The sequence below is a fragment of the Rhodnius prolixus genome, unplaced genomic scaffold, assembly GCF_049639745.1.
Source record: "Rhodnius prolixus isolate KJV_2025 unplaced genomic scaffold, Rpr scaffold_12, whole genome shotgun sequence".
Taxonomy (NCBI): domain Eukaryota; kingdom Metazoa; phylum Arthropoda; class Insecta; order Hemiptera; family Reduviidae; genus Rhodnius; species Rhodnius prolixus.
The window spans coordinates 2,472,050-2,493,341 of NW_027411635.1; the positions used below are offsets into that span (position 1 = coordinate 2,472,050).

Sequence of the window (21,292 nt, forward strand, 5' to 3'; positions counted from 1 at the left end):
TGTAGCCACATCTTCACAAAAAACTTGACAAACCTTCCTTCCAATGAAAGCAGCAAGCCATAACCTACCTTTTCAATTGAGATTGTCACATAATGTTTGAAATAGAGGCAAGTCTACAATGTTTAGATAGAGATGAAGAACTACGTTTTGTCAACGGGTACACTCAACCCAAATCAATTATTTCTTTTGGCCCAGTTTGTATTGTATGAGTTTAGACGTGCCAATGTTAGCTGTAGTTAGTTTTAGAATACTCGCAGGGACACCAAGAAATTGTCTATTCATTTCCCCCCTACAGAACAGAATGTAAGTAAGTTGTGATTCCTGAACAGGGAATAAATAATATATATAATTAAGTCAAGAGACACTGCCTCTAGGAAATAGTCCCCTACAGTTCTCTTAGCTGGTCTAGGATTCTAAGCTGTTGCATCAAATGCACTTATGCAAAAGTAATTAAACCGATACCGGCTTGAAAGTAAGACTGGTGCTTATTGCTTCAACGATTGCCCTACCTACTAAAGGCAACTTTTACTGCCTAAGTAAATGAAGATCTTTTGGTAACTTAGGGTATAGCAAAAAAGAAAGAACTATCAACTTGACTGAAATACTAAATTCTGTTCACACTATACAACTGTCAATTTGATCACAGTGCCCCTCCAAAAATATTTAATTCCGCAAATTTCATGGAGATTCTGACATATGTAAATCAGTATTGGGTTAATTAGGCATTTTTCACTTAGTGGTGCCACCTCTATAGGTAAAACAGATTCATGTTTTTTTGCAAATAGTCGGAAGTAAAGTTAGCTAGAAACATTTCACGAACTTTGGAGTGCTAGAACACTTGACACTAAATAGGATTCATAACGTCAGTGTTCTCAAATGCCGGGCGTTTTAAAAAAAAAACACCGGCTTGTAAGTCTGAATCTCACAGCATCACAATGGGACCCTTATCTTTTATCAATAAACATCAAATTTTCTTAAAACAATTAAAATCAAATGAATGAATCACGTAATACGAAACAGGCAAAAAGAATATCAACTTACCAAATGTAATACTGTGTCCACAACTTCACGATGTGATACTTGTCCAACTTCAACTAATCCAATTAATACGGCAAACTTTAAACTATCTTTCATAGACATTCTAACAACTTCTTCTGGTTTTTTTATCTCACCAATACCACTGACTAATTGTTTTTTACCGGCTGTCGGTGATTTCAGACCACTATTGTTTGCCATAGTTGTTGAAAGAGGTTCTACCATTTTTGGGGATTCTAGTTTTTTTGATTATTACTAAATTTTTTTAAAATATTAAAACAGATTTAACTAAACAAAAACTCACAAATACACCATAATTTTAATAGTTAAAAAACTAAAAGAAAAAATAAAACTTCTAAATCAATAAATGGAATGTTGGGGTTATCCTTTGCTTAAAATGATATCTTACTTTTTACTTTACTTCATCTTTAAAAAAATATTAAAAAAATAAAATAAATCTTTGAAAGTTTTCTGCTTGAACATGATAAAACTGAAATCGTCTGTTTACCACACATCTGCACAAAATTTAAATGATAATTTAATAATACTTATATAAACTCTGACACAGCCATAACACGATACGGTCACTAAAATATGAACAACTTGTACAGGATGGCCAACGATTTTATTATCATTCAAAATATACTTTTGCATTTTTTTTTCTTTTTTGGTTATTATTATGTTTCTAATAAAAAAACTTTAGAAAAGCTTTAAACTAGATATTCAAAATTTTATTTCAAATACTCTTATAAAAATGAAACATATGATTGAATCAAATATTCCAGTAATTTTGAAATAATAGTATTCAAAAACTCACTTTATGCTTTGTAAAAATATTCAACTGGTGGGGCGACAGTTACGCCCACTAATAAGAAATACAACACATATTTTTTAATTTAAGATTACATCCCTTTCTTTGAATTCTGACACAATTCTTGGATTTTTTAATCATACTAGAATTTGGTTTATCAGATAATCTATTCATCCATCCATAAACAAATCTTGGTTATTACTTAGGTATGGTTGACAAAAGGCCGATATTTTACTTCTTTTTTTTTCATCTTGGGCCAGCATTCTACCAGTAATTCAGACATTTCCGCAAAAAGCGGGCATTTCGAAGGGTGAGAAGAATTTCTGTTCAGAAGCGAGGGCACTAGATTTCAATGAGCGAGGAAATTTTCCTTTCATAAAAGAAAAATAACGTTTAATCTGCGGCATTAGGAAAAGTATACTGGCCACTACGTTCCAACTAGTTGGAAGCAATAAATTAATTAAAGCATGGGATTAATGGAAAGTCGAGACGAAAGGAATGTCACGCAGCTAAAGCAAAGTTAATTATTACTTCCACACTGTAAACATTGACTTTTTACTCAAATTTCCCACTTTTGTAAACTGTAGACGCCGTTTGTCTTCTATCCAACTGTTAGCTACCTTTCCATTTTTATGCAGATGGTTGCTAACGTACCTGTTTAACTGGATGAAATAATTCTTTTCCTATGATAATATGATGTTTAAACATTATTCATATTAATAATTAAAACTTCTGGCAAGATAGTTGAATGAGTTGATCGTCGAAAACTGCACGAAAAAGCATAAAGTTGAGAACATCTTTGACCATTTTTTTTCTGTATTTCTACCAAAGATAAAATTTTTAATTTTTTTTTTCGAATAATGGGCATATCCTCCTCTTTGGAAGAAATTTTCGAGAAAAACTCAAAATAAGCATTTTCAGAAATTGATGTTACCTTTGTTGGGAACAACGTAGTGCCTAAACATTATAGTGGTTAGCAAGTGTCGTGTGAGACGGTAACGCAAGTGAAGTCGAAATCCGTACACCAAACTGATTAATTACCTCTGATGTTGGATGCAAGTCCGAAACCGGTCAGAGACACAATAAACATGCGTGCTACGACGGATTAAATCAAAGATATTCTCTTACTTCTCTTAAGGGGAAGTGCTGTTATCACAGTTTAATTTCTCCTTTCCTTCAGAGGCCGAAGTACTGTAAAGGCAGTTTAATTTTTTTCCCCCCTCTTAAGAGGGACTGTTCGTGGTTCAATCTCTTTCTTCCCTTAGGGGAACCGCAGTACAATTTACCTCCCTATTCTTGTTGGGTTAAAACTATTCGCCGAAGTATTGTAATTACAGTTTAATTTTGTTTACCGCTCTTAAGAAAAAAATAATAAATTCACGTTTTTTTTATACCACTTTTAACTAACCAATTACCTGATTAAACGTGGTGGTTAGGGAATATCTGAGTAGTAAAGTGCCAATTTACTAAGTCAATTTTTCAGCATTATTTTGCAGTTTTCTTGAGAGCGGTTGCTAGTTTTAATTATACTTAATACTAGGTATACTAATTTACATCTAAAATACTATTAAGCATCTAAAATCACGCTAGCTACAACAGAATTCTTTGCTTCTAAAACAAAGGAATGATACTGAGACGGAATCTATCAGCTCTATATTTGCACGATGAACATTTTTCTGCAATTTAGTACCAAATTATTTCATAAGAAAAAGGAAATCATGCAATTTCAACGAGAAATTACTTTTTTTGACAAACTTTAAAAATTTCTGTTGGTGCCGCCACTGATTTCATAAAAAATAAATTCAAACAAGTTTTTAGTTATATATTTCTGTCAAAATTACTTTTTCCTTATTATAAAACAATATATATTTTTAAAATAGTGAATTTTTAGTTATTCAATTATTTAATTTAACACTTGTTGGTGCTGAATCTGCAAGGTGCCTGCCTGTACCTCTAATTACGGTTAGTCCCTAGTCCGTATCTGTATCGTTAGTTTGTGCTTGGTATTAAAGGTGAACGATAGTTAAATATTAGGTTAAACTAGATTAATTTTATCTTTTTTATTTTTTTTTTACAAAGATTACTTAACTAATGTAGGTTGATTTAAAATAACTGTTTTTGTTTATTAACATTGGTGAAATAAACAAGTAATAAAAGAATATACTTGTTAAATTATGGCTGTGGAAGTTGAAGCTAAACCAAAGGTAAGTTTGTTTATCTTACGGTAATACTTTTTTAAAGTGCCAAAATTATTTGTGGTGATTGAAGAAATTATATATCTCTTAAGGTTGTTTATTATTTAAATTTATTTTGGTTATGAAAGGTTTAGTTTTCTAAAAAAAAAAAGGAACCCGCCAAAGTTAGTGACCCGGCCAAACTGTCACGTTATAACATTAATCTTCGGCGTTTACCTTGTTATGTTTTAAAAAGTTTTTTACACAATGTATTGGTATGAATTTATTTTTTTTAGTTAGCGTGAGTCATAATGTAGATGACTAATTTTGTTGTTTTGATTGTTCTAAAAGAGTAATGTGTAGCACAGTAAGTAGGGTTGGGCATCCTTAATAAGAACTGAGCCCAATTTAACCAGCCTGTGTGAACATTACCTAAGCTGCAATAAAAACTAGTAAAAAGTCAAAGCAGTGTGGTGAGAACTCTAACCAATAATCTCAACATGGGCAACATTGTCTGAGCATAATTGAACATTCATTTAAGGGCTGCTTCGGACCGTGCGTTCAAACACGTGATAATATTCTGTGATCCAGAATAGTGTGCTCTCTTATTCCCACAAGATAATATACTCCAATCAATTTGAAGAACATTTGCTTGATTTAATTATTTTTTATAGGCTGCGAAAGCCTTAATTCACACTCATGACAAGTACAATTTACTGAACATTGTAAATTATAAATGGGAATGGCTCTAAGTCAGATCCATTGCGACCATTTAGTCTAGAGCAGTGGGTGTTTGGTAACTCCCAATCTACACTAACTTCAGCTGGTTTGAGCTGACATGCTTGCGCTACACTAAACATTTTAGGGTTTTCTGATAGAAATTGGAAGATCACGCTTTCATCAGCTTGTGTTCTTCATAAGAAGATTTTCACGTTCTTTTGCTGTTCACAGAATGAAAACTCTTTAAGGACCCTTAAGCTGTCCGGTCATGTTGGATTTGACAGTCTACCTGACCAGCTGGTGAATAAATCTATCCAGAATGGGTTCATATTCAACATTCTGTGTATCGGTATGTATGATGGTTACTTATAATTGCATTTAAATTTATTCAGGGATTCTAGGAATTTTAAACAGAATTTGAAGTCGTGAGTGGAAAATGAATCTTTCATTTCTTCAAATGTCCCAGGCAAGATTTTAGATGAGTTCTACGTGTACATAAAGCCTTCCTAATTTAAGGGAGATCATCACGATGACCTTTTAACGATTTAGCTCTTGGTCTAATATGAATTTCCACCAACAGTGAGTGGTATGTTTCAGTACTGTCAGATATCTAGGGACAAGTCTGGAGCATAAACTGCCCTTTATTCCCCTTGTGTGTAGGACTGAAGTATTAACGCAAGCCTATGCGAGCTACGTTTTATAAGAGATTAGCTCTCCAATATGCATGTCCACTCGGAAAAACCCTTTAAAACTCCTCACAGGCAAGGTTATCGTCTGCTTCATTCACATAGTTCTTGTATAAATTGCAGAGGGACCACTTTTTCTTTTGCAACATTCCAGAAGCATTAGAAGCTTCCAGTTGGTCCGTTCGGTAACCTGGAAATGAAAGCTCTTGGCAGACAATAACAGTATGAACCGTTTTGGTCATTCTTGGGCAGTTTGTAGTGCTACCGGCCGCTTGTGTAACATAATTATCCTCCAAATAACACAAGGAATGTCTCGCGTAATGTTTCGGTTTGCAGAACTGTTCTTTATATGGAGATCACATTGGCGGACGATAACTTTCTTTTATCCCTTGTTCTATAACGATTTTCATCGTACATATTCTCTGAAGCAGATATGATCTTCCTTTCGCTAAATTTATTTCCATGTATATGTATATGTAGACCACATTGGCGGACGATAACTTTCTTTTATTCCTTGTTCTATAACGATTTTTATCGTACATATTCTCTGAAGCAGATCTGATCTTCCTTTCGCTGAATTTATTTTCATGTATAAATAAGTTATAGTAGACAGATTATCAAACGTAAAACCTACTTGTTTTAAGAAAGTAATATAATAATCGCAGTTTAATTTTTCTTACCTCTCTCAAGGGGTTACTCACAGTTTAATTTCTTTTTCAATACTATAAAGGGAAGTATTGTAGTCGCAGCTTAATTTCTCTTATATCCATTAAGAGGAGGTACTTTAATAACACCGTTATTTATTTATCGCTCTTAAAGGAAAGTACTATAATCGCACTTAAAAATTTTTTTATCGCTCGTAAGAGGGACATCGAATTCGCAGAGTTTCTTGTATCTTGCCTCTTTTAATTAGTAGTACTGTAATCAAAATTTCTTTTACTCCTGTTGAGAAAAATTAAAGTACTCGCAAGTTGAATTTTTTGTACAATATTATTTTTTTAACAAATTAGGTACATAATTAAAGGTAGTGGCAAGGGAAGTATTTGTGTACTTGAGTAAACGATCACCCGAGTACGCCTTCATACATTTTTACAGTTTTTTATCCCATTAAACCTTCAACCAACCTCTCTACATTTTCGTTCTACCAAGTTGGTGGTACCAACCACTCTTCCATAAATTGTTTTATAATCTGAATCTTTCTGGGTAACTTCGTAACCCCCAAAACATTTTTATGAAATTTTCTCACAATCCATGGTAATCCTCCATAATTTTAATATTTTTTTCAGGCCAAAGTAGTTCTGTTTACTTATAAACACCTTCCAAAAAACGTTTTTTCCCAAAAAATTGTTTTCGATTTCTTTGAGCATTCTCAAGAATGGAAAACTGATTTATTGCTTTATTGATTAGTTATTACGGAAATTAAAAAAATATTTATCCATTACTTATATTAAAAATTATTATTAAAAAAAAAAATTGGATTTATGATTGTAGGAAATCCATGACATTGGTGTCAAATATATTTGCGTGGATGTAGAGAACCACAAGGCATTCATGAAAACATTTTAACCCTCTATACCCAGAGTAAATCCGTCTTATTATTCCCAACATTAATTTATCACTAGATATATAAATTTATTCCAATCAAGAAACAAAAAGAAAAATCTATCCAAAAGTTACAATAAAACTCCTTAACTAAAACTTACAGTTTACAAAATTAAATAAAAGGATTGAATAAACCGTCAAAAGGTACATAAATCAGCTAATACCCAAAATTTAATTTATAATTCAGCCGGTTAGAAACGTTTGAAAAAGCTAATGTTTTATTCAAATTTGTTTTTAATTTTTCCCACCTTTTCGGAATATTTTACTACATATATTGGGGCTTTCTAAAAGTACTTTAAACTTTGCTTTGAACTACGTTTTCATGAAACCTTACAAAAGATATTAAAACAATAAGAATTCATTGTACTTTTAGAAATAGTATAACAATTATTATCATTTAAGTAATTTTACTGAATTAAGTTTTTATTCATATTTTTTTTTTTTTTTTTTTTAAATAGATATCACAGAGACCCCTTGTGCTAGCCATTTTTATCTATAAATTATTTTTGTTCAGTGAAGAGTAGTTAACTTGATTGATTGTAATAGGAGGTGTCCAACTGTTAATGCCACGTTTTTAATGAAACGCTATTAAACACTTAAACATTCAAAAAATAACTTTAAAAAAATAAAACACCAACAAAGAATACAAAAATTATTATTATTATCATCATTATGAAATCGAAGTGCAACATTAGGTGGTACAATAATTCAATTATTAGCCTAATTTTCATTTTCACCTGATTGTAACAAAAAATAAAAGTAAAATATTACAAACAATAGTGAAATAAAAGTAAAATATTACAAACAATAGTGAAGTAAAAGTAAAATATTACAAACAATAGTGAAATAAAAGTAAAATATTACAAACAATAGTGAAGTAAAAGTAAAATATTACAAACAATAGTGAAATAAAAGTAAAATATTACAAACAATAGTGAAACAAAAGTAAAATATTACAAACAATAGTGAAGTAAAAGTAAAATATTACAAACAATAGTCAAATAAAAGTAAAATATTACAAACAATAGTGAAATAATAGTACAGATACGCTTTTTTGGTAGTGATAAACAAATTTTCTGATTGGAAACAGACAACAAAGCATTTTATTAAGTTTATCAACATAAAAGCGTATTAAACATTATGTGTGCCTCCTCATTCCGAGGTCTTCCGGAGTTAGCCAAAAAGAAAGTCTTTGGAATTTCTTTAGCCATAATCACTACTGGAGTGAAGAACTGATTAGAAGACTGAAAAGCGGAAGCTTTTGGTATTATTTGAACATTCAGGGTTTGTTTTTTTTTTATTCGTAGAGCACGTTATTTATTTGTTTGACAAATCTGCATTTATATCTAAAATTTTAGAAGTTACAAACGGCTAATAAAAGCAATTTTTGTATATATATGTATATTTATTGGGTAAGCTCATCTTTGAAGCATTCACCATTGCCCTCACATACATATACAGGGTGACCAAAGTTATATGCTCCACCCACTTTTTTTTTAACGGCGGGAAATTTCGAAAAAATAAAAAACACGTATTTAATCATTTTTAGTCTAGTTTATTTTCAGTGATTGACCCATTTTTTTAAACCCCTGTATCTCGAGATACAGCATCCAACTTTTGTTTTTCAAATGGAACGTTATATTTTTTGTTGCATATTTTTGTAGTATTTGATCTCCTAAAAACAACGAAAAATTTGTTTTTGAAATCGGTTAGGTTTTTCAAAAGTTATGGGTATTTAAAATATGAAAAACAAATTTCAGTTTACTGTCAAAATTACGTTATTTTTTTTAAAGAATCTATTCAAACTGGGCACAATCAATGGATAGGCAAGCCAAAACTCTGGACTCCCACGCTTTGCTTGTAGCAGCATTTATCATGGCGAAGTCAAGATCTAGACAAGCAAAAGTTATTCGAGGTTAAGGTTGTTTTTTCTACAAACGTTTGGTGTGGAGTTTTAGGAAATCAACTAATCGGCCCATACTTCTACAGAGAGAACTTAACTGGTGAAAGGTATCCAACTTTTTTTTCAGAGACATTTTGCCAGTTCCTCTTAAAGATGTTCATCTACAACGTCGGATAGATATGTATTTTCAACAATTTGGTTGCCCGTCGAGAGTGGCTCGAGGTTAGCTGGGCAGAAATTTCCATTAAAAGTGCGTAAGGACTCATTGTCCCATCCAATGGCCACCTCGATCTCCGGACTTGACCCAAATGGACTATATTTTGTGGGGATACCTAAAAAAATAAAGTGTAAAGTATCCTTAATCCCGTGGCTTCAGTCGATGATCTGAAACGTCGAATTTCTCTAGCCTGCCTAGATCTTGACTTCGCTACCATAAGTGCTGCTACAAGTAAAGCGTGGGAGTCCAGAGTTTTGGCTTGCCTATCCGTTGGTTGTGCCCAGTTTGAACAGATTCTTTAAAAAAAAATAACGTAATTTTGACAGTAAACTGAAATTTGTTTTTCATATTTTAAATTACCATAACTTTTGAAAAACCTAACCGATTTCAAAAAAAAAAAATTTCGTTGTTTTTAGGAGATCAAATACTACAAAAATATGCAACCAAAATTATAACGTTCCATTTGAAAAACAAAAGTTGGATGCTGTACCTCGAGATACCAAGGGTTTAAAAAAATGGGTCTATCACTGAAAATAAACTAGACTAAAAATGATTAAATACGTGTTTTTTATTTTTTAGAAATTTCCCGCCGTTAAAAAAAAAAGTGGGTGGAGCATATAACTTTGGTCACCCTGAATATGATAAAAGAAAATTATAGAAGCCAGTTGAGGAAATTTTTCTTATTAAACCAAAGAAAATTGAAAAAATTTTGAGTTATGCCGATACATATATATAATTTGTAAAAAACAACTTTTTTGTGTAGAAAATTTATTCTAAAGTGTAGAAATAAGAAATTTTCTAAGATGACAGGGAACGTTACTGTATTGCCTTAACATGTTTCCAAACAAATTTTAATCAAATACCACAGGTATTAAAATGCCAGAGTGCGTAGCCAAATTTTCAGTTGACCTTTTGCGAACTTTAAATGATAAAGAAATATACTTTATATGTCATTGCTCTTAACTTAATTTTGTTATTACTTCCTGTTTACTGTTCGAATATGAAAGAAGAAATAGTGTTACGATCATGGCAAATTTTCAATAATTAACTAATTTTAATAATAACTAAAAATAATTTTTGTTTTGTTTTTGTGCTCCCATGAAAGAAGTTTGTAGACATTTAATGCAATAGCATTTAATGGAGAGACTTAAACATTATTTTTTTAAATAGTAATAATAATAAAATGTAAACTGCAACACTTCATAAATAATAATAATAATAAAAACAGGAATTTTATTTTAAGCCTATTCAAAATTATTCCTATTATTTAACTTTATTATATCTTTGTTTTACCACTTTTGAATCATCATCACACACGCATCTCAAAATAAAAAACGAGAAGGTTGGAGTTAGTCTACTATTCTATTGTTATCTAAATTACTGCTTTACTAAACTTGCATTTAAATATGATTCCTTTATATAAATATGTATATAAAGCGTTTATGTACGTTAGGGCCTTTGTTTAACAAAAAAGTGTATTTTAACTTTTTTTTTTTAGCATCATTAATTTTTTTGTGTTTAATACGGTTTTATTAAAAATCTGCGCATTGATTTCTATCATTAAAATCAATTTAAAATAAATGGCTAGTATTGAGTGCTACTTCGTAACTGAACGAAAATAGTTTATGAATGAAAATTGTCAGCAAAGGGGTATGTGGCGTGACACCTTAATACATTCTAAAAATATTACTGAAAATTTAATACAGTTAAAGTTTACATAAATGATATTAAAAAAAAAAGAAGTAAAATAATACTTTTTTTTAGGCGAGCTTTACGTCCAGCTACCAAATTGATGGCGTGGACGGAGGCGGCTAAAATTCGTATTTTAATATAAATTTTTCTTATTAAACCTCAGTTAAAATCCATGGCCCAGACTAAAAATCAAACCCGGTACTACAATACATCTTAGCTTTACGGCCTCGCCTCTAATCGCTCGATTACCGTGCCGCCTATAAATTGTTACGAAATTTCCTAAAGTAAAATGGATTATTGTGTTTTTATTGTCTCCTGCAATAAAATTCATGAAACCATTGTTCAGAAACCAAGTTTAAGAAGTTAGATAGTGCCAGTATAATAATCAACGGTACAGATTATTATTGGTCTACTGCCATCGAGAATACAAGTATATGAATTCATTATGCGTGTTGGTTCCCGTCAGGCATGATAAATACATTTTTTATTACATTGATTTTTTAGGTGAAACTGGCCTAGGCAAGTCAACCTTGATGGATTCACTATTCAATACTAGTTTCGAATCCACACCGAGTCCGCACACGTTGTCCGCTGTCAAGTTGAAGGCGCACACTTACGAACTGCAGGAAAGCAACGTTCGACTTAAGGTAAAGTGGTCCGATAGAATGTCATGACAACCTAATGTTTGATATCTAAACAATAGTTGGGCATTTTTCATTCCTACTAGATTAGAAGAAATGTTAAACCGGTTTCAAAAGAAATAATTTAAAAAATAAGAAAAAGTAGATAAACTAACTGCCCTTCCAAACACTCGTCAACTAGGTTAGGTCCCTTTCAGCCCTGTGTTGCTATCTATTGTTGGGCAAGGGTTGTATGAGGCTTTGGATTAGGTAGAGAAGTGCTGGGAAGTTAGGGGTGCAGCAGTCTGGGATATACTGCTCCCTAGCGCTGTACGAGTATGCTCCCTTCCATCCCCCAACGCGATCAGTATAATCGAACTAAGTTCCATAGCATCAAGCACGTTTTTGCCAACAAGAAACTAGTGTACTTTTTCCATTACAGTAAGACATTGGTCGTAGAGCCGTTTTTATCTGGCACCAAACCTTACTCCTTCTTTCTAACAAGGAGGACCTAATCCCCCTCAATACCTGGTGATCACCTAAACACTCCGGGAAGAGAGAAGAGCCGGCAAATGGGAATGACCTTCTTTTAAAGCATTCCAAGATATATTCTCCTAATCTACGCAACATTTTCGAAGACTTTCTGGGGAAATCAATGCCCTTCCAAACACTCGTCAACTAGGTTAGGTCCCTTTCAGCCCTGTGTTGCTATCTATTGTTGGGCAAGGATTGTATGAGGCTTTGGATTAGGTAGAGAAGTGCTGGGAAGTTAGGGGTGCAGCAGTCTGGGATATACTGCTCCCTAGCGCTGTACGAGTATGCTCCCTTCCATCCCCCAAACATCTTCCTCTAGGTGTCCTGAAAATGACTCCTTTTGCCCATCTCTTGGCCAGATGGAGAGGTGTGAGATCCCGGCTATGTGCATGCCCTCGTACCGTTTGTAGGTCCGGTTCTAGTATTAGTGGTTCTAAAGCTCCGCGAAGTGGCGAGAACAGATTTTGCCCTTTCTCTCAAAGATGGATATTTAAGAATTATAGAAAGAGAAATTCATATAAGTATATTAAAACAATATGGTTTGTACAGTTGACAATAGTTGACACGGTTGGATATGGAGACCAGATAAACAAGGAAGATAGTTACCAAGCGATCGTGGATTACATCGACGCCCAGTTTGAAGCGTACCTGCAGGAGGAGCTAAAGATCAAGCGTTCCTTAGCCACATACCACGACACGAGGATTCACATTTGTCTTTATTTCATCTGTCCAACAGGTCACGGGTAAGTTCTAATAGCAGGCATTAAATACTTTTAACGGGTATAGCTCATGATGCTATTCCGCTCTGATGGCTCGTTTTTTTTCTACTACATTACATGGCTTTTTTCTTTTCTGGTGTAAGTAGTGGGAAAAAGAGTATTTAGCCGATTATACACTTTATAGTAGAGCATGCACATACGTTTAAAATTACCAAAAATATGTGCAATTTAGAAGACAACTAAAACATTATTTACTATGTTTACAGATTGTTCAAGTCATTCAAAAAAATATTGGGTTCCATGAAATTAAAAAAAAAACAGTTTTTGTTGTTAACCATTCGAAAAATATTTTATTTTTTCATTGCCTAAAAACACGCATAATCAGTGCGCAGAGGAAGAAAGAAAAATCTGAGTTACAAACGGCAATTGTTATAGCCAATTTGAGCTACTTCACAAAGTGATCGAAATTCATACTTTCTAATCTCGTTCGAAACATCTTTTAAAAGAGTTGTTACAATATTTTTATAATCCAATTGTCACATTAACATTCACAAAAATGTTTGCAGCTTGAAATCATTGGATCTGTCTTGTATGAAGAAGCTGGACAACAAAGTCAATATTATACCTATCATTGCAAAAGCTGACACCATTTCCAAATCAGAATTACAGAAATTTAAGGTATGTTTAATTCGATTCAGGAGGTCTGTGAATTAAATAATATAAAATAACTTCTCAGCAGTATAAATAAATTATATGAGATGTTAAGAACTAATTTTTTTTTTTCTGAAAAAGTATAATAATGTGACAATAACTCTGTCACAAGTATTAAAGTAGTAGTTCATTTAATATCCAGCGTAAAATTTAATAAACAGCTGTTACTTTATTTAACAAGTAAATTTCAGCCACTTAATTAAATGATTAAAAGACTTTTAACTGTTTGGACATAAAGATTTTTGGAAAAAATATTATTTATATTATAATAAAAAAAAAGAAAAGGAAAACTAATAAATTTATTATGAAATAATTGATCATTTTTTGAGTATATTTAGAGTATTTAATGGCAAAGTAGGTAACCTTTTCTTATTAAATAGTCCTTTTAGTATAAAATTATCCTGGTAAGTGAGGAAGTAAGTTTTCAATGCTGACAATCTTTTCATAATTTTGTTTTTTTTACGGGATAGTTAATTTTCAAGTATTATTTATATTTGAGTTCAATTGCACAAGTATGCACAAGTAGTTCAAAATGAACTGGGATATAAAATAATACCATTCACTTGACAAATAAGTAATTATTTACGCATTATTTTCTTATTTTAGACGAAAATAATTAGCGAGTTATCCAGTAACGGCGTAGAAATATACCAGTTTCCGACGGATGACGAGCAGGTATCCGAGGTAAACACCGATATGAATTCACATTTGCCATTCGCTGTAATCGGCAGCACTGACTTTGTTAGAGTAGGCAACAAAATGATGCGATCTAGGCAATATCCATGGGGTACAGTACAAGGTAAATATCTATTAATAGATATATGGAGCTTAATAACTTTCTTTTTAAAATAAAATCTTAAAAAACTAACCATAACTCCTCAAATAAACAACAAAGAAATCAGAAATCCTCAGAACAGAAAAATAATGTCTTAGTAAAAGTTTGTTGTAAGCAAATTGTTCAATAAAGACTTGATGTTTACATTGAGGTTTTATGTGTAAATCAATTCTTAATGAATATTAAATATTGAATTAAAAAGCGAATTAAACCAAGGCTAGCAGTAAATTCTAGTGCAGCGTGTTAACAACTAATGCCTACAAATCATTATCATTGGTAATTAGTAGGTTGGATATTTTATGTGAAGTGTTGTGTGAAGCAGTGTACCTAACAATAAATGATGAGGGATCCCTCTTCTATCGGGCCTTCATCATTAAATTCTTCGGTACTGATTCCTTCATAAATAGAAATGAGAAAAAAAATGATTCTGATCAGAAGTGTCGCATTAAATATGTATCTCAAATTAACCAAGTTGTTTTTATTTTGTACAGTTGAAAATGAATTGCACTGTGACTTCGTCAAATTGAGGGAAATGTTAATACGTACAAATATGGAGGACATGCGCGAAAAAACACATTGCAAGCACTACGAGCTCTATCGCAAGAAAAGGCTTGAACAGGTTGGTGAAATTGATAATATAAGTTGTCTATTGAGATCGAAAACAATTTAAACAGCTTAATTAGAATAATAATAATAATAAAAAATACATGAAATCAAACTTGATACTTCGTTAATGTATAATTTTATGGGGAGGCAACTTGTTTTTTCTGGGTTCTTGAACAAAATATATTTCAACTTCTTCCAAAGTATTATTAATTAATATATTTTTGTATTTTCGGAAATTTTCTCATATTTTTTAAACAAGTTTTTTTTTTTTTTGAAGTTGTGCTATTTTCAATAATTGGTTTTTCAAAAATGGGCTCTAGTGATTTCTTTAAACTTAGTTAACTTAGAGCACAACATACATTTTTAATTCATAAAAATTTTTATAGAAGTTAAGGGACATGCTGTTTCTCAAAAATAGTTTTACCCAATTTTACAGATGGGCTTCACTGATGTAGACTCTGAAAATAAACCGTTTGTTAGTTTCCAACAATCTTACGAAGCAAAACGTAGTCACCATCTTCAGGAGATCCAGCAGAAGGAGGACGAAATGAGACAGATGTTCGTAGTCCGAGTTAAGGAGAAGGAAACTGAATTAAAAGAAGCTGAAAAGGAGGTAAATTTACTAAACGGAGATATGCGGGTTTTCAAAAATGGGCTCTAATGATTTATATTTTATGGAAGTTCATAAAAACTTAGTGAACTTAGTGCACCAAATATATTTTTATTTGATAATTTTTCTCAGGAATATTATTAGAAAGAAATACTGGTCAGGGAACACAACAGTGTTACGTGCTACGTCAGAAAAGTATTGGTTTTATCATCTATGTCAGAACGCGAAAATTTTTAAAATATGGAGTCCAGTATGTTTACTTTCTCTTTCTAATAATAACTTTATGTTTGGATGTCTTAACCGCCCCGAAACTGACTTCGCACTGCTCCTAATAAGTATTGCGATTAAGTCAAATTTTTCAATTTGTGTTTTACTGGAAATATATTTAGGACTGCATAAAATTTAAATTTTGTATAGATGCGATTTCGTAAAGGTATGGTTAAACTTTTACAGCATAATCGTTGATAAAAATGTTTTTTCTTCTCTAGTTTTAAGAATTACGGCTTTAACGGATTAATGGTCGAATATCAGTGTAATAAGTGCCCTACTTTTGTTTTTTCAAAGTCATTCCAATGTCAAGCGTCAATAATCTTTACTTTATGGTGACTATGGGAATGTATTCTTCAATCTGATGCTTTCCATTGTCTTTTTAGTGGCGATGAATCCAACGAATATTTTCAACAACACCAGTTGCTTAAAAAACAATGATTTTATGGAGTTTTGAGGACGATAAATGTAACTTTAAAGTTGAAACCATATTTACGAATTTGACCGTGGTGCTATTTGTGGCTGTCAGAGTTTTTATTAATTAACTTATATGCAAATGTAATTTATGCCTGGTCAAAGCTGCTTAAATTTGTATAATGTTGACTAAAAACGATTCAGTGAAGTTAGCCTTAGTAGGAAATTAGTCGCTCATAATTTAGTTATTATTACGGTAAGAGAATCACTGTTTTTGTTATGTTTCAGTTACACGCCAAATTTGACAAATTGCGCCATGATCACTCTGAAGAGAAACGTAAATTAGAAGAATCAAGAAAAAAGTTAGAAGATGAAATTGTAGAATTTAATCGACGTAAAACCCAATTCTCTCAAGGGTCTACATCGCATCATACACTGACACTCGGCAAAAGTAAAAAGAAATAATCAATCTAATGGGATCGAAATTATTTTTATAAGAATTCAATTTTATTATGTATATTTTGTTCTCAATTCAGAAAAGACAAATAGTGAAGACGGTGTGTTAAAGGAGATAATCGTATTTGAGTCTACTTGAACAGCTCCTGCATTTATTTATTTTATCTGTTTTAACTACCAACAGAAGTTTCTTAAGGGATGAGGTCATTTTAGTGCTTTGTATAAAGCGTCTTTTCGTTCCTTGCTTCAATAAGCTTCTTGAGGCTAGTTGCGTTCCCGAGCTCAATATCTGAATTTCTTCTCATATTTCTTGAGTGCATTATGGAACTTAACTTCAAAAGAAATTTGTGTCAAATAATGAGGATGTGCTGAATGCACTGAGTTGTGTCTCTGATCCTCCTAGTCAGCGCTGCTAAGTTTTTAGAATATATTTAAGGTAGTTGGTTCTAGTCCTCCAAACTGTTCATGTTTGGAGAAATGAGGAGATCAGTATATAAAGGCCGAAAAACAGACGGCTCTCCTTAACCCATTTATCAGCTTATTGCAAACGGTTGTGCGTATTTTATCATACATTGATACAATGAACTGCAACACTCGATTTATTCGGATTTGACTCTTATTATAACCGCGTTTAATGAGAAAATAAATGAAACGCTCATATTCGTTTCATATGCTGTAAAACGTGAGCACGAAATAGTTTTGTAACGCCCCAGCCCATTCCAGTAATGTTGATTATCTGTAGTATTGCTTTGTATTATATTTTTTATTCAAAACCAAGTAGCGTTTACTGTGTTCACTGATATAATACAGTTCAGTTAAGCGTTTGACAATACAATGATTAGTGGAATGATATGCCCTTTTGCAATAAGTTGATAATGGCTTTAAGTGCATTAGTACCCGAACTGTTCGCACTTCTAGCCAGAAGAAGCCTAGTCGTTTTTTTAACAAATAATCCTGATTATTATGATTGTGGCACAATATGTAAGTTATCAGATGGTTGCATAGGGATGCTCGGGTGCAATGAAGAAGAATCTTTTGGTTCTATGGCGCAATATATCGGCATATCTTCCGACATTTCGCTTGGCCACATTGTTCCCGAATTAAACTCATCCTAATGTTTTATAGAACGTAGCAGACATTATTCTTTTATCATCCACAACAAACAATAAACATAGATTAGGGCACCAGTACTGTTTACTTACCATCAGATGACTCAGCGATTTCAGAGTAGAATATATTGTCTCACTTCTCTATTAAAACCTCACCAGTTGCCGCAATAGTAGTTGCCTATCTTTCGACGATTTGGTGGATTCCTTGCAGTTTCATTCTTTAGGTTTAGAAGCAAAGAATTATATAATTGCTGTTGTGTCTTCCTCCAACTTGTTGAATAATTTGCCGGAGGTCAGTGATGAAAGAAGGCCTTGAGAAAGTTAGAGAAATATTCAACCGAAATCTCAAATAAAAGTGTCCCATTTTTTTTTCACCTGATAATTTTAAAAAAACATCACACTTGATTGTTTTTTCTGGGTTCTTGAACAAAATATGTTCTAACTTCTTCCAAAGTATTATGAATAATGTTGTTATTATTATTTTATTTTAATTGTGCACACTCGACTAAATGTGCATTTTTTGATAAATAAAACTCAAAACTGTAAGATTAAATGTCTTTTTGTTAGCTGAAATTTTATTATTTTATAAAAAATAAGAATTCAAAATATATCACATCATTTTTCAATAGTAGTTACCTATTTCGACGATTGGTGGACTCCTTGTTATTTCATTCCTTAGGTTTAGAAGCTAAGAATTCTTGAACTGCTGCTTGTCTTCCTCCAAATCGTTTAATCGCCGGCCTCGATGGGAATTAGCCATTGATTGCTAACGATAATCTGCTGGTGCCTGATTGGAGTTACACTGTAATGCCGTAAAGTTCTTGAATTTTCTGCTGTACTTCGATGTGTGTGTTCATATTATTTATCTTTTTAGGAAGAGTGCTTGTTTTCGGTTTAAACTAGCTGGGCATTTCTGAGTTAAAAATGCATAAGCGCGTTCCAGTTATTCGCCATAGAGATCAACCAACTTGACATATGGAACACATTCATAATGGATAATTTAATCATCGTAGCAAAAACACATCACGTTTTTAAAGGAATAGGTTTAAATGATGCCTTGCGCTGCTGTATGACGATTGTAAATAGGTTTCTGATTTATTTGAATTCATTATTTTATTTAAAGAAGACTCCAATAGAAGAGAACAATATGTGACAAAAAATCTTGCACTTCATCATCACACCTTAAGGATTTACAAGCGTCCATTAGTGTAAGCAGTTGTGTTACTCACGTTGATCTCTACCTCTCTAAAGTGAAATTTTAGTGTGATGTATAATCCAAAAACTTGCGTAATTTTTTAATGAGAATTACATGAGTGATAATATTTGTAGAATTGCGCGTATGTGTTACGAAAAAATTACTTGTCAGAAAGAATAAATTTTCTTGTTTTCTACGAGTTTTACAAAAACCAATACAGTTGATCTCCTAAAACAGAACTATTGTTATTCAAAACTAACTTGGAGGAAGAGTGAAGCAATGTAAAATTCCGGATCCAACATTACATCGAAATTTAGTCTTGTTAGTTGCCGCCTTTTCTGGATTTTAATTTTATAAGTTTAAATTTATAATTTCAAAAAATTAAAAAAATTATTAAAATAAATTATACATAATTGTAATTTTATTTATTTTTTAGTTCTTGGAACATTTTAAGCATTTTATCTGTACAATTTTATTATAAATACATTGTAAAACTCAAAACAAGATATGTAGAATAAATATAAAGTAATTATGGTATACTCTTTGATTCTGCTTCTATCTTTATCAAATGACTTTTTAATTCCTGTAAGATTTAACTTTGAAAGAAAGGATAGATTATGATCAAAGACAGAATAACTGATGCTCTGGTAGTAGCTGCTGCATGAGCTCCTAAACCTGTTTTGTGTTCGTAGCCAGTCTGAAGCAGAAACAGTCTGTCACATATTTTTTTTTTCATGGGTTAAGACTTCACCCTTGAAGTCCCTGTAGACTAAAGCTACCTTAATGAAAAACACTATTACTAACAAAAGTCAAGTCTGGGAGGAAGATCCAGAACGTACTTGAGCCATTTAACATTCACAGCATCCGAATAAATCTTGCAATTAAAGGAGAAACGGCCTACCGTTTCTTGTTTGATCCTAAACCTACAAAAAAAAAAAAAGTTGTTCTTTTTCTATCAAAACTGTACAAAGGTCTATTATTATTATCTGGTATAAGCTCCATTATTTAGAGATGTCTCCTTAATCCACAAGCCCAGCAGGCATCCCACCAGTACACATATCGGTGACCACCAGAAACCAGACGTAGAATGCCTTCAAACAGCCTTTAGATTTTATCCCAATGCGCCGCATAAAAAAGTCTAGGTTTTATGACCGTAAAGAAGAACCGATGCACCACTTTGGAGAGGATTTCCAAAGTTTTTCCCACGATACTGCCTGAAGGAGAATAACGTTCTCCGAATCTGTGGATTTGTCCTGACCAGGATAACAGTTTAATTTACTGTTAAGAAATGGGACGGATCCATCTATCTAATTGGAACGGATATTGGTCTAGTGGTCAAGAGCTTAGCTTTGTAAGTGTGAGATCCCCGGTACGAATCCCGCGTATTTGTTAGAAAAAATTGTTTATAGTAAAGTATGAGCTTCCGCTCCCGTCCACGACACCTAATTGGTAGTGGACGTTAGGCTCCGCCTGAATAAATAGGCGATTACTTTACCTTTTTTTTACAAATTAATTAATCTGTACAGACGTTCCATTATCCTGTGCAGGAAATGGTGATCTTTTGATTGTCCTCTCATAATCAAGCAAAACTGCTGGGTCTTTCTTGGATTGACAGACAGACTAATTCTGTGGCCTAGTCATGTTTCCTGTGAAGGCCCTTAGCATTAAATGTGAAATAGTATTCAGATGGCATCTTATCAGTAGAGTCCCCATCATCGTCGTAGGTCTGTCCTATGCTACCTTTTTTGAGGAATGTTAGAATCTGGCCAAGTTTCTGGACAGGATATTATTTGGTCCTTTAGTAAGTACGTGATGACTTCTATTCAACTGCTTTGTGTAGATGGCCAGTTCAGAATTGGCTCAGCAAAAATTGGTATTGCACTGTCTGCTCCATACACAAGCTGCTTGAGATGCCTTGAATCTATACTGCCTCGTTTGAGAAATATTAGAATGTGTTCAAGGTTCAGGATGCCAGTAAGTAAGTTGGTAAGTAGCCCAGCCCACACAAACTACTGATATTCTTCGCATAAGACGAATTAAATGTACTGAACTGAGTTCTGCATTCCGCAACCTTGAAAATGACATTAAAATGTAAAAGAAAGTAAAATCAAATCTTTTTTGCACTCTTATTCAATATTGAAGAAACAGTTAAAGAAAGCAATTAATAGGGTGCTATATTTGCATATATTATGAAGTTTTTGTTAACTCATATGTCAGTTAATAAACTATAATAAACGTTTATTGTGGAAGCCACTTAAACATACTAAGTTTTTTCTTTTTAATGCCCAATTTTAGTTTTTAATTTTTATTGAAATTAAAACTTAATTAATATTAAAAATGTTAACAATTGGGGTGTGGTAATTTTAGGGCATCTCC

General features: G+C 32.5%; 2 protein-coding genes across 6 annotated transcripts in view; one reads left to right on the forward strand and one right to left on the reverse strand.

Annotated features, from left to right (window-relative positions):
- Window positions 1-1,469, reverse strand: part of rg (A kinase anchor protein rugose) — a 257,928-nt gene extending 256,459 nt beyond the window's left edge. For all 5 annotated transcript variants that reach the window (XM_074143212.1, XM_074143215.1, XM_074143214.1 and 2 more), the window contains exon 1: window positions 1,042-1,469. In XM_074143212.1, the coding sequence (XP_073999313.1) occupies window positions 1,042-1,260 (219 nt within the window). In that variant the 5' untranslated portion in view covers window positions 1,261-1,469. The remainder of the gene's footprint in view (window positions 1-1,041) is intronic.
- Window positions 1,470-3,811: 2,342 nt separating this feature from the next.
- On the forward strand, window positions 3,812-19,455 carry Septin2 (septin 2). The gene is made up of 9 exons (XM_074143535.1): window positions 3,812-4,050; window positions 4,972-5,089; window positions 11,345-11,487; window positions 12,544-12,737; window positions 13,280-13,391; window positions 14,031-14,223; window positions 14,751-14,878; window positions 15,302-15,478; window positions 16,445-19,455. Exons 1-9 carry the CDS (start codon window positions 4,021-4,023, stop codon window positions 16,619-16,621), a joined length of 1,272 nt encoding a protein of 423 aa, XP_073999636.1. The 5' UTR covers window positions 3,812-4,020; the 3' UTR covers window positions 16,622-19,455.
- The last annotated feature ends 1,837 nt before the right edge of the window (window positions 19,456-21,292 follow it).

What these genes read in the sequence shown, in the direction of transcription:
- Septin2 (XM_074143535.1), top strand. Translation starts at nt 4,021, where the DNA reads ATGGCTGTGGAAGTTGAAGCTAAACCAAAG. An exon ending in CAGAATTACAGAAATTTAAG is followed by an intron (nt 13,392 to 14,030) that starts GTATGTTTAATT and finishes TTCTTATTTTAG; the next exon opens with ACGAAAATAATTAGCGAGTT. An exon ending in GCAAGAAAAGGCTTGAACAG is followed by an intron (nt 14,879 to 15,301) that starts GTTGGTGAAATT and finishes CCAATTTTACAG; the next exon opens with ATGGGCTTCACTGATGTAGA.